The 14,235-nt window shown below is 46.1% G+C and overlaps 1 protein-coding gene across 2 annotated transcripts in view; it reads left to right on the forward strand.

Annotated features, from left to right (window-relative positions):
• Positions 1-14,235, forward strand: part of Tnpo-SR (transportin 3) — a 57,206-nt gene that overhangs the window by 26,907 nt on the left and 16,064 nt on the right. For both annotated transcript variants that reach the window (XM_065444485.2, XM_065444486.2), the window contains exons 11-18: positions 31-93; positions 1,709-1,855; positions 3,597-3,704; positions 4,890-4,987; positions 7,877-8,016; positions 10,807-10,998; positions 12,386-12,477; positions 13,695-13,777. In XM_065444485.2, the coding sequence (XP_065300557.1) occupies positions 31-93; positions 1,709-1,855; positions 3,597-3,704; positions 4,890-4,987; positions 7,877-8,016; positions 10,807-10,998; positions 12,386-12,477; positions 13,695-13,777 (923 nt within the window). The remainder of the gene's footprint in view (positions 1-30; positions 94-1,708; positions 1,856-3,596; positions 3,705-4,889; positions 4,988-7,876; positions 8,017-10,806; positions 10,999-12,385; positions 12,478-13,694; positions 13,778-14,235) is intronic.

Here is a 14,235-nt window from a genome sequence, read left to right on the forward strand (position 1 = left end):
ACAATGCACCTTGCACCATGTTCTTTACAGGGTCTGGGTGATACACGTTGCTTGGACTTGCTGCTGACCTGTGTCGGGCACTACGACTACGAGGTGAGTGGCTGTTTGCTTGGACAAACACCAAATAGTTGCAGTAGTATTAGTAGCAGCTGTAATAGTTTATTTCATGTACTGTACAAAACGGGAAAACTGAGAGTAAGAGGCGATCACGTCTTTCATTTGGACAAGTGTCAACATCGTCATGTCGCAAACAAATTAGTCACAAGCACTTATGGCTAAAGGACATAAAGTCTACTACCTGTATGTACCAAATGGACAAAATACAGTCACATGATGCCAGAACTGGACACTAAAGAAGGATGTAAAATTAAGCTAGCTTGCTCTGCTGTGATAGCAAATTGATGACTTTTGCTGAGGATTGACATGCAAGCAGCTGACAAATGACGGTGCATGCTGCATGCTTTAGCATGTTGCATGTTTACCCGTGTAGAAGATGCGCCCTGCAGTGGCATGCTATGGCTTGCCCCATCAGACACGGTGGCCTTTGCGAACAACAAGGTGTCCGGCTATGTTGCAAGTGCCAGGGGCAGCAATGTCCTGCGGCAGTAGTACTGCTTTGGTTATGCCTGCTATATTAGCAGGTTACCTTTCTGGATTATGAAACATTGTTCCAGCGCACATTTGGACACGGACGAGGAGAGAAAGACAACACGAACGCCGAAGAAAAATATTCGATAACCTCTGTAGAATTCTTTACCAGGAAAGGGTCTTCTAACGGAATGGTACTAAGGTGCTTTTGCAGATACCTTGGAACAATGTTTCATAATGGAACAATACTGGAACAATGTTTCATAATGCTAATCATAACCAACTAGCCCAGCTGTCCATACTTACCTTTCTGGAGTAGTTAATGGGCGACTGTAACTGTGTGTGAAGGCATCAGTAAACAGCTGAAGCGCAAAGACAGTTGGTGTTGTCAGGCTCGTCCCACTGACATTCTTGCACCATTTTGCCTTGTGATGTCACATCTGGTGACAGTGCCTGGACAAGGCTGGTTGGGATGACCATTCATGTTGGTTAAAAAAAAATTCACGCACAATCATGCACTGGCATGCACTTAGGCTGCGATTTTGTAGTGATACCTTTCCCCGTGCTATTCCTTTATTTTTGTGCTTTTTGCACTTCCCAAGTGGTCAGAGTGATGCTACGTTCATGTTATCAATGGAATCGGCCATTCGTGGAGGTTGCATGATAAAAGTGGCATATAATCGATGGGAAGGAATCGCACATCACGACCTAATTCTCTAATAAAAAGAAATTCTTAGTATATGGCACTATTGAAGAGACTTCTTGGCCATACAAGGCCATGATGGGCAAAAATACTGTGAACTTTAAATGTTGCACGTGCGTATTGGCACTTGCTAATATTGCAGCGAAGCAGTGATGTGGAAAACGTTGCACATTGTTACAGTATGTGCGTGTGGCACTCAGTTTCGAAAATAGTTGCACGTGGATACTTCATACGGTATAAGTTACTCTGTTTGTGTGGAACCTGAAGTGAGGGGAACTTGTGCCTCGACCTCCAGCGCAATTGACTAAGTTGGTTTGGTCAGTCATAGGTTTCCTTGCTGCGTTTCCTCTTTGTTTGTACCCACATGTTCTTTCTCTCTCTCCTCTCTCTCTTGTCACAAACTACCTCACTATGTAGGTGGCAGAGATCACATTCAACCTCTGGTATCGGCTCTCGGAGGCACTCTACAAAGAGAGCAACGACGCGCTCAACGCTTTCTTCGGCCGGTACATCCAGATGCTCCTTGTTGCCCTCTGCCGGCATTGCCAGCTGGACCCAGACAAGGTGGGCATCACTCCGTGGCTTGACCTGATCTGGCGAGAACTTGACAGGCTCCCATTGCCTTTTGCTGCTTGTAGGGGGTTTTTCTGCGTCCTTCAATATTTGGCTATATGTGGGAAATAGGGAATATCCAAGGCCACACACGTTCTATTATTTTTTTAATCGAAATCATGAACCACGTACAAGTATGCGTTTTATCCTTTTTAATTTTTATTCTTTTCAGCTTGTCAGGGACACGTGCAGTGGCATTGCTTGGGTAACAGGCTTGTGAATTTGGCTGCAGTTTAAGCTTCGGTTTCAGCTCAGAGTTGACTATGCAGTTAGTCAATCTCTAGTGAGCTTTCCAACGAAAGAAACTTCCATATGTTGGGGTGGTTCCTTATCATTGGTGTGATCAGTTGTTCGAGGTCTCCTGTGTTTTGCTTCTGGTTGTAGTGCTCAACAAAAGTGCCTTGGCCGGCTTGGAGTCACTGAAACAAGTGCAGTCTCTGCAGAGTACGACCTCACAGGAGAGAGAGGTGCCGGCCATGTATTAAATCAGGGTGTCTACCAACCAGAAAAACAGGAAAAACCAGGAATTTATGCTTCTATCAGGGTAATTTAGCTGTAATTTCATTGAAAGGGAGCAACAGTTGCGCTAATGTTGGCTTGAGTAACAGGGAGGAATCATTATGAATTGTCTTTGATGCCGTGTCGTCGGCTGGAGGAGTTGCCAGTGTACAGACATCATCGACTTTTCCGGATGGCCAATTTTTGGGACATGCCCGACAATTAGAACGGCTTCACAGCAGCAGTAGGGTCAATACATAAGAACGTATGAAATTTTCAGACGCAAGAACCGTCTGCCATCCGATGTTCCAGACTTCTTGCCGTGACCTACTGCAGGTCTGAAATGGCATTAATCAAAGCCACCACCGCTGCGATTTTGATTACCTCGTCACCTCGAACCGGCGCTCTCGCATGCAGATTCACTGGCAGCCTTACTCACCACTACGGCAACGCTAGGCCGAGCTACTTCGACTTCTGCAACTGTTAGCATTACGCCGCTGTTAACAATGGCGCCAACTCAGCCTTTGTAACTCTCGCCAATGGTTTCGAAGCTAGGGAAGCACAATGCATTGAATTATGCAGGTTTCCGAAAGTAAGCTTCACGTCAGTACAGTTGTTACGCAGTGAAGCATAAATGAATTATTGCGGTGAAGAGGCAATTGTCACGGAACTCAGAATGTATTCCTTTTAAGTATACACACGTGCACCCGCCATCTCCTGTCCAAGTACGAGCACTGATATGCCTAATAAGTGTACTGGCAGGCCTTCAAAGCTTTTTCGGATGTGCCTGTGGCGATTTGAGCATTTAAGGGCAGAACTGCCCGATTTTTCGGACGTGTTCGTGGCTTCTAGGGAGTCCGAAAAATCGGACGTTGACTGTACAACTGACCAAGAGGATGCTTCAAATGGTCTGTAAGGCAAACACGCTGCTAAATGAGGACGAGAACAGAAAGGAGTGAAGCATTAAGGAATGAACGGGAAAGGAAGTGTTGCCGCAGCTTCTTTGAAGGAGCTCGAGCTCAAAAAACAAATTGTTGGCTGATGCCAAGATGCTGGTAATATGGTAATATGGTAATATGCTGGCTCAGGATGGTGTCAGCTAGTGTGATAACAGGGGTGATTGCAGATCGCTGAAGGGAGGTTTGTTTTGCATTGGACGTAAAATATGTGGATAGTGATCACGATTGCGATGCAGGAAGGGGTGCCATCCGACAAGGACGACTTCGGTGACTTTCGGAATCGTGTTGCCGAGCTCATCAAGGATGTGGTCTATCTCGTGGGCTCTGCCAACTGCTTCCACCAGGTGAGCTGTTTTGTCTGGCAGGGACGTTTTCTGTGAGCCGCAGAGCTGAAATTAAACTTGGATGAATTTGTTGAGGTTCAGACGCTAATGCTGAGGTGTTTAAATCTAATGGGTTCTCAATAGTAATATTATTGTTGTAGTAACTCACATTGGCGGCTCCGTGGCTATGGCTTTCTGCTGCCGAGTGTAAGCTCACATGTTTCAACTCCTGGCCAAAGTGGCCGCATTCTAATGAGCGTGGGAAGCAAAATCAACAGGGGCGTGCGAATAGTTGCAAAGTTTGAATATTGTCAAATATTAGTGTATGAATGTTCGAATCGAATTGGCTATATTGCTGGCCATGCAGGGGCAAACATGGCTCTTAGCATTTGTTCCTAAGTAATCTTGGAATATTGGAGCGATTTTCTGCTGAACTTTGTAACGATTTCACGCTGCTAGGGAAATTTCGCCTGTAAGGCACACTTGGCCACTAAACGGCTAAACATTGCGGGAAAGCCAACCTTTCGGTAGCTAGGGGCATGGGTTTGCGAACAGCGAGAGCTCGCTTTTTCTTTTTTTGCAGCGCCACCCCCAATTCTGAGCTTATTATTTGAGAGCAAGTGAGATGAATGATGACTGGCACAGAGTCAAATGCCATCGAGTTTATGGGCATTTGATGTGGTATAGTAAGGCTCAGGCATGGCGAGGACAGCTAGTGGGAATCGCTAAATTTTCCACATTAACATGAGCCAAATGTGTGATGTTTTGGTATAACGGTTCACTAGTCTAGTTTTTCAACATTGACAGTGCAATTGCAATCTTACAACATAACAAGTTAACCTAACTTGCTAATAAATGTGTGTGCATATTAGCAAGATATTCGATTCAATGTTCGAAGCTAAGTACTCGTATTCGATTCGTATTTGAAAATTTCGATATTCGCACACCTCTAAAAATTATTCGTGTTTGTTACATTCAGATGTATGTGCAAGAACTTCAGATGTTAAAGGTAGCCCAATGTCACCCACTATGACGTCACTCATAGCCTGCGTGTTGCCTTGGGACAGTAAACACTTGCCATTAACAGTTAACAGTAAACAGTTGACAGTAAACATTTGCCATTGTTATTTTATATGATTTGTATTGCTGCTGTTGTTGTTGTTCAATGTTAGTCTCATTTTTCCATTCCTCTTTTGTCACTGGCAGATGTTTGAGAACCTGAAAAACCAGGGTGCTTCGGCCACATGGGATGTCACCGAGGCCACCCTATTCGCCATGGCTGCCGTGGCAAAGAATGTTGTGCCGTAAGTGCTACTCAAGGACATTTGTAGCTGCAGTGAGGATCGTGGTCACTGTGTCTATCCTTTCCATCACGTTGTCACAATTTCAAGTTATTGTTGTAATCGTGCCATTAGGCAGCTTTAGTTTAGCGTAATAGCGGGCCTAGCGGAGTAGTGGGATCAAAATGCAGATGTGCAGAATGTTGTACGACACATAGTGCTTAGCGTTTGCACACCATTTCTCAGATTTAATGTTACCGTCTTTCCATGGTTTACATAGCTTACGTAAGACGTGGTGGCAGTCCTGAGCAGCTGCTTCGAGCTGAACCTGCCATTGTTTTTGTAGAATTAGCTTAGTGCGTAGGAAATAACTGCGTAAACAGCTGTTGCATAGTCTCTGGTCGCTTCGTTGACATAATAATAATAATAACCTTGTGAAATTTTTCAAGATCGTTTCTCATTTTGAATGTGTCGAGGCCTAACGAGATAAATTTCCAGGATGACAGTGTTTCCTGTCGGCAAATTCAAGAGCTTGTTCTGATAGCATATGGCATCTGAGATCGGGCAATCTTGGAGGTCATGGATGGGCAGACTTGTACTGATTTTGCCGTAGGTCGGCAGGCATGAAAAGTGCGAATACAACTTGCCACGAGCCTGTCATTTCCTGCCTATCCCACTTTTCTGACACACACGCAAAGCTTTGCGAATAAATAACTTGTGTACACTATGCGTGTGAAATTTGTAGCATAATTGAATAGTGCCCCACTTGTAAACTACGCTATCACGCTATACTAAAACTCACTTTCTGCAAAGTGCACTTACAGAGTAGTAATGTTACAGTCGCCGACAGATTTTTTGAACTCCAAAAAATTTCATGGATATACTGTACGTCATACATGCGCTGTCGGGGTTTTCACAGAGCTAATGCACAGAGCTAACGCGACCAATCTTTCTGACGAATTTGGGCCCCAAAGTTTAACTTTCTGATCTAAATCGCTCGTTCCAAGCCACGCTACCCGATTTTGGAGACCACTAGTTTGGATTTTTCATTGGCTTGGCCAGGCTTGGCTTCCAGTGGCCTGCTCTATGGCATCGAAGATAGGGAGGCGTACGCTATTTATAGAGAGCACTTGCAATCCTCCCGTCTCGGAGGCCGTGCCTACTAATGTGATGTCTTAATGCACGATCTGCAAAGTGGTTAGGTGGACGTTCGCTGCCACAATTACAGTTGAGGACTTTGCCAGACTTTGCTAGTGGACGACGACGTTGTACTGTGGGCCGAGCTCACAGATTACGAAATTGTGCGTCAAGTTGACCCGCAGCCAGAAGGCTGTTCGGACAACAACATTGATGATGACCACCCGCAACTGTTGGCTGCGGAGATCGCCAGTGACGCACTTGTCCTGTGTATATGGAGACGACGTCACTCTTGTGTAAATCCAAGCAAATCTGATCGCCTCCAAGCATAGCATAGGGCAGGGCATTATTAGAGATATTTTTTAAGTCGCTTTAAGCCCTCTAAATTGTAGTGTTTTGGCTGAACGTATTTTTCGGACTGTTTTTCAATCCTCGCCAGATCCAGAAAAATCGGTCGGCAACTATGCTTCTCTGAGCCCCACCATTGGGCTAAGGTTTAACTAAAACCGTCCATTGTCGTCATGTCACCTCCTCATTCTCAGCTTTGGCCTCGTCGTACAGCGAAGAGAAAGAAAACTTTGCCCACGGCGGCCACTTGAGATTGAACTCAAGTCACTGCAGCCGTGTGCAGTTGGGCGGAGGATGTGCTAATCGCTGCACATCCTGCAACTTTGGCACTCAACGATTTGTGCAGGGTTGTGTGCCCAACTCAGACTGTTGTATTGATGACCTCAGTGTCTGCGCCTTTTTGGCTCGATTCTAACAGGCCCTGTATTGTAAAGCGCGTACAATTTTTTTACTGCCAGAAATGGAAAATGCCATGCCCTCGATTGTAACGTGCACCTTGATTTTTCTACTCCACCAAAGGCGTAATACAATACCGTTTATTGTTCCCTCACCAGATTCTTATGGTAGAAGACGGAAATATTGATTTGTTCTCTCTTTAAAAAGAAAGTTTACTGCATTCGGGTCTCAGTGGACTGGCGCTTCTGCCACTCACTGGAGCTTGTGGCGCCTGCAGTACAGCAAAGCATGGCCTCTGAGATTGGGAGTGGGATTACAGCTAAAACATGGTGGCCGTGGCATGTTTCCCACTCCATCACCATTTCTAACACTTGCAGTCCACAAAAGCATATCCTTCAACGTCTCTCTCTCTCTCTCTCTCTCAATATTTTTGTTGTTGTTGTTGTTACTCGGAGGCAACCATCGCTGGGACTGGCATTTGGACATGCATCTATTGCAGTTTCGGTTTTGTACTCGGTTCCGATGAGCGTGCCATATTTTAGTGAACCCTTCTGGAAAGAAATTTTGTGCTAGAATTGAGTAAACACAGCAGATTAAAGGCCACAGCTAGCAGTAATGTAGAAGACAACACTGTTGTGTGCATCGGAGAGTAGTTGTTCTCAATGTGACGATGGTGTTCATTATTAGAGCCAGCTGCTGCTCCTGCAAATCAGTTCTGAGAGAGAGAGAGAGAGAGAGAGAGAGAGAGAGAACAACAACATTTTATTGAGTGAAAAGGAAATGGGTGTTGAAAGTGGATAGGTGGGTCCCCATTCTGAGACCCCACTGTCCAGAGCTACTTGCCGGGCCTGAGGAAGTGTTGAAGTGTGCCGATTCTTTTTGTTTGTATATATATGTATGTGTATATATATACATACATATATATATATATATATATGTGTGTGTGTGTGTGTGTGTGTGTGTGTGTGTGTGTGTATACATGTGTGTGTGTATGTGTGTGTATGTGTGCATTCATTCTATCCCACTCGACAGGGAGGAGAACGACACAGTCCCCGAGGTGGTGGAGGCCATCTTGAAGCTGCCTGCTGAATCGCACGCAGCCGTGCGACACACCAGCATCCAGCTGCTGGGCGAACTGTGCGAGTGGATCGACAAGCACCCCCAGTACCTTGGTGCGTGCTCACCCGCTGCCCGTTTCCGAATGCGTCCCGTTAGATGGGACGCTGAAGAGAAGCACTGAATCAGTGCAGCATTCTTTCGGAGCTCTATATTTGTTAATTTCTTGATAACAGGTTGATGATTAGAAGAGAAAGTGAAAGCTGAAGTTGCATATATATATATATATATATTAATTTTCACGCCAGAACCCCAGCATCACCATGCCAGTGTGATGTCACGGATTTCAAACTATTGTTTGTGTTCTTGGGCCGTTTTAACTGAGTGCAAGCAAGATAAGCAACTTTATTAGGAATGCCTGCAGAACGATTAGCCTTCCCCTGTAAGGGAGGCGTCACCGTGACGCAGCCATGACGTCTTCCCGGCGTGTGGCGCCTCTAGTCCGGCCGTGGCCGCACTACTCCCTTTGGTCGACCGCGCCTGCCCCTGAAAGTTTTTTAAACTTGCTAAGTTCAGTTTCTGGTTCCTGTAGAATACAATTCAGTTTTTGTTTACCAGTAAACAACCAAACCCTAGACGCTTTCAAAATTCATGATCTCCCGCAAGTTGGTGCAGGAACTCGAAGCAGCGTCTTCACTGGTTTTTCGTTCTTCTGGCTTACTGGGCCTCTTTTCACAGTAAGAGTGGCCTTTCTGGTATTGTAAAAGGGTAATTTACTGATACTGCTTTAAAATTTTTCTTTCTAATGTCCCGAAGGAAACATAGCGCAAAAAAAATGACACAGGGACAAGCAGGAACATGGGACATCCCTAAGGCTCTGTAATCGACCCTGAGCGTACAGTTAAACCTGCCTATATCGAACTCGAAAAAAATGCCTATTTGTTCGATATAGAGCATAATTTGATATAAGCCTGCTAAATAATTGGATGTCATAAAAGCACATACCATTTATAAAATCACTTTATTGATGAAACTAGCTTAGTTTTGCATGAAATAGTCCTGTATTTTCTTCTGCTTGGACAATTTCGCTGCCTGCAATGCACGCACTTCTACACATTGTCTGAGGAGTCGGAGCAGCTGTGGCCACAACCTTCAACATTTGCACAGAAGCACCGGACTAGCGCAAGTGCACCAATCACCTCGGAGGATGTGGGCAAAGCACCGTTCTTGCTTTCCTCATTGTGCCCGCTTTTGCTTGTGCTCGGTACAGTGTCGGCAATGTCTTCATTTCTGGGCTCTCCCGTGGTCGCCACACCATCATTTGCACTCATGAACTCGTCGACACTGGCAATGGCTTCGTCACATTCATAAGAATTTAGTCATCACCGGGCGTGTGGGAGCCGGCACATCTGAAGCAATTTCGGATGAACCACTTGTACACAGTCGTGCGTACACGTCAGGTGCCATGGGCACCGGGTCGTGAGTTTGTCTGCTTTAGCCCTAATCTCACCCTTATTCTTCAAGATTGTGCGAGAGTGCTCCTTGGAATATTGCACGCTGCGGGGAAACACAACTACTTGCCGCATTCGACCCAATTTATGATTTCGAGCTTCACGGCTAAAGGCGAATTCTGGTGCTTCATCACATCAACACTGCGCCAGAAGGACCACAAAGCGCAAACACAATGAACCAGAAAAACAGTGAGACAACTCGCACTTTTGCCATCTTTCACGACGAGGGCACAGGAGCCTCCGATTGGCTGTCTGAGCAAGCGCTGCGGGCGGGCCAGGACCCTTTCTTGCAGGGGGGTGTTGACGGCTGGTCCGACGCAGCGTGGTCACTGTAGGGAGAGGGGTTGGATGAGGCCGCGCTGCCGGGTTTCCCTGCTACTGCGAGGGAAAGCCGACTTCTGAGGGCACTTTTCCATCGCTTGACGTTCTATGTATCGGGAGTCGCTGCTATTTTTGTTCGATGTAAGCGTAATTTTTGCTATATGTGCTCATTGTAACTATACCATGTTCAGAAATTGTTCGGTATACAGAATAATTCTATCTATATGGGTTCGACATAGCCGGGTTCGACTGTGCCCACTATGCCTCGAGGTGTTCATCGAACCTGAGTCTAGTTGAGAACGCAGTGTGTGACACAAGCCGACTATGGCAGGCTGTGCTCCTTTAATCGTAGGTGGTTGAGCTTAATCTGGAGCCTTCAACTACGTTGACCCTCATAACCCACTATGAAGTTTCTGTGCTTTAGACCCCACAATATATAGTCGCGTCCAAGCGCGCAAAAGGGACGCGGGAATCAAGAAGAGAAAGGAAGAGGAGAACGAAGACTGTGCGGCGGCCATTCCTGCTGCTTATAGCCTGCTGTTCCTGCTCTCGCATGCCTAAATAAACCCCTTTTCCCCGTGCTTGTAACAATATATTTTACAGGGAGGCTTCATTGCTTTGAGCGAAGCCTTCAGATTAACAAACATTTCATAATTCCCTTGCTAACTGCTTATAGCTCCGATGCAAAAGTATTTCAGTACTGAAATCTTCAGAATACTGAATACTGAAATTTCCAGCAGCTGATTGCACTGTAGCAGGGCAGCAGTGGTAATGATTTCACATTCGTCTTCTTTCGCTTGAGGCAACGTGCGATGCGCCGCTGAAAGCGCCATCTCGTTCCTCTATGGCAAACTACTCTGTGAAAGGGGTTTATATGCGGATAAAATTGGACTTTACCTGAGGAGATGATCACCCCTTCTTTTGGTGTCGAGAGTCGCGTTGGACTTCTTGACGACGTTGGAAAAGAACTACTGTGGTGCAAAAATAAGAACATTCCACAAGGTTGGCCTGTCTTTTGTAACCACTCCGCTGTGCTTGAATGACTCTGTGTCCGTCTTCGTTTCCTTTTTGCAGATCCAGTGCTGACCTTCCTGCTGCAGGCTCTGCAGACGCAGAGCCTGGCGAGCGTGGCGGCGGCCTCCCTGCAGAACGTGTGCGCCACCTGCCGGTCCCAGATGGTGGCACACTTCCCGGCGCTGCTGCACATTGTCAGCGCTGTAGACACCCTGAGCGTCTCGACCAGCGCTGCTCTAGGGCTGCTCAAAGGTGCGCATTATCCACGCGCGTTTTTGGTGCGAGTACGAAGCAGAAGGATGGAGCGGAAGGAATGATGGAGCAGAAGGAATGTATTCGCAGACTAGAGGAGAGATAATCAGGCTCTGTGCAGCCACAAGAACTGAATGTTGGAAGAGTTTATGTGAGTTCATGATTGCGTAAACAGCGTGAAATAGGCACACTCAAGTTTTGGAACAGGCAAGAAATATGAGGCAATAAGTTGACCAGATGAGTGTCAGCATCAGTGACATTCATTGCAGCAAGCATATCCAAACTGCCGTCAATGAAAACACACAAGAACTTCACTTTGATTAGCATAATGTGTGTGCCTGCCCTGCTTTTCTTGTGTTTTTATCTGTTTCGCATTGTTCTAGCCAATCGGTTAGCTAGCAGAGCCTTATGGCAGTGGAGCCGTGACTGGCTTTTTACGGTGATGCTTGGCGGACACAGTCCTTTCGATTAGTCATCGCAGCAGTAGAAGCTTGGTATCCAAAACAGATTTCTGGCCAGCTAGCTCCAGGGGGCACGAATGGAAGTCTATGCACCATAGTTTGCAGAAACATGCAGCATCATATGTGATGATGATGACCACAGTAACTGTGACAAGTAACCATTATGGGAGGTTGGCGAATAATTGGGCGGTATGTACCAAGCCAGCCCCGAGCAGAACAGCGCGCTCGGATGGAATGTGCTATGCGTTTTCGTCCACCCCTTTTTCAGGTGTGTAATGTTTCCGGCTCGCATCATTACATTTGGGTTGCTGGATTTTTGAGGGAACGCTGCTAGAATTCAACATTTCAGTCACTCAAGATTGGTAGGTTGTGCTTCCCTATGATCCCCACAGTGTTTATCCTGTGCCACGAGGAGGCATGTTTGCAGAGAAAGATAGCGGCTAAAGCTTTTGGTACTTCACAGTTCAACAATTTCACTCCGGCTTGTGTTGCGAAACTGTCTAGCCACTTAGCTGTGCGTGCCATCATGTGGAGACGTGAAGCTCACCCCCATCTTCCATTTTTCTGTCCCACTCGCTTGTAGTTTTGAGATTGGTATAACTTATAACTTGGCTGGGCAGCATCGTAGTAAGCAGTTCATTTTACCATAGAAGACATTATGCTTTGAAAAGGCAGGCATAGAAAACTTATGCACAGGAGGAGCAGAAGGGACAACTCAAACGCCACTCGCTCCCAGCAGATTTTGTCATCTCACTCATCTCTCTATCATTCTGAATAATGTATAAAAGTTGACAGTGCTTCGGTTTTCCATTGTTATACCTTTCTCTCGTAAGTGGCATTGTTATAAATGGAACCGTTGGCATCGTATTTGTGTCCTTGGTGAAGTGGTGGTGGTGGTAGTGGTCTCAGTGCTGGCCTGCTTACAGGTGCTGTCTTGGTTCTGGCCAAGATGAGTCCCGAACAGGTCACGGACGGCATGCGGCAGTTGTGCAGGCTCCAGACGGAGCGTCTTACACGGGTGAGATTCCTTACCAGCAAGGTCCAGCTTCTTTCTTCTTTATTTTGCATGCATGGTTTCGCGTTGGCAGGGTGGGCAAGGCTGCGTTTCAGGCGTTCTCAACAGTGACGCCCACTTATCCCAGAAGTCAAGCCAGTTATAACATGTCCCAGCTGTAAGTATGCTCAGTCATTATACGAGAATGTGACGGTTATTATTTTCATGACCAGAATGGGGTGGGGGAGGTTACTCAGGCAAGTAATTCTTTTTTATTTATTTTTTCTATGATCATTCCACTCTTTTGAATGGCACATACAATTATGCACTTTAGACGCAATAACCAAACAAATGTGAGCCAGCAATGCAGCCTATCACGATCGGCAGGCGTCGCTGGAACAACAAAATTCACTGCTTGCTGCTGGCAAAATGCGCATGAAACGCGTGCCAGGGATACAAATGTGTATCAGCCAATAAGAGCACTTCCTGTTTGCGCGTGGCAGCAGTAATGAATCGTAATGCTAGTTTTGCCTGTTCCTGCTCATTTCCTTTGCGTTTATTTGCGCGTGGTGAAATATGGGGCTGCGGCTCTCTGAGACTCCAATGTCTTTGCGACCAAGATGGCGACATTGCGCTAACAGAAAGCCATGCGATCTGCAGTGCAATGGCGCTTCCGGAAGCCCGCTTTTCTGCCGGATTTTTTGTCGACGGTGCACTAGAAAAGTGTGATTTTCTCAACTTCTACTTAAAATTTCCTTCAATATTTACCCTGTAACCTGCCGCAATAGCTTAGTGGGCATGGTGTTGTGCTGTCGAGCTAGAGTTTGCGGGTCTGATGGCGGCCTCATTTCAAGGGGGGGGGGGGGGGGGGGGGCAAAATGCAAATACGGGTACATGAAAGTACCCCAGGTGCTCAAAATTAATCAGCAGTTGTCCACTACGACATGCCTCATAATCAGATCATGGTTCTTGCATGTAAAGCCCCAGTATTTAAACTTCATAAAAAAATATTTCTCATGATAAAGAAACGCCTGAGGATCGCAGAAAAAAAAAAGGAAAGGAATTGAAAATTTTCACCAAATAGACCACTCTAATTGCTGAGTCCTCTCAAAGGGGTGGGCGGTCAACTGGAGCAGTGGTCAGCATTTCTCCCGCTGTCGTCCATGTGGAGAACCCTTACGCATTTTGGCTCACTTGTTTTTTCTCCCCGAGGCCTGTAGTGATGCAGATGTGTTCTGCAGGTCATGAATGCAGAAGAGACTAATGCCGAAGGAAGCCGATCTGAGCCAATCATCTATCTTGACAGGCTGGCAGCCATCTTCAGGTGAGCACTAATTACTAGCATTTTTCAAAGTGTGGCCTTGGTTATAGCTGGTGCTCTTGTCATTTCTGTCTGGTATTGTTCTTGACATCTTTCCGTGTTGCGAATTTTTATAATAACCAAGCCACATGGGCGATGGTAATGCTAACAACTTCGTGGACCTTGAGTTCATTCTACCATTACAGTAGACTTCTGTTAATTTTACTCCACTTAGCTAATTTCATCTTCCAGTTCATTTGGTACCGACTGAAGGGTCCTGCCAGTGCCCATGCATTTCTATGTGCTCAAACTTTATTTTGGCCCTAAAATTAGCCTTCGCTGGATAATTCGAACTTGACCAGCCAGCACGCATGTGTCTGACGTCTAAGGTGACCGCAACAGGTGAACCTTCCCTTTAGTGGCAGCATCTGTCTTGGTAGAGTTTAGGGTGCACTAAATGCATTGAAAACACATCATCTCCC

Source organism: Dermacentor albipictus, chromosome 10 (genome assembly GCF_038994185.2).
Source record: "Dermacentor albipictus isolate Rhodes 1998 colony chromosome 10, USDA_Dalb.pri_finalv2, whole genome shotgun sequence".
NCBI classification, from domain to species: Eukaryota; Metazoa; Arthropoda; class Arachnida; order Ixodida; family Ixodidae; genus Dermacentor; species Dermacentor albipictus.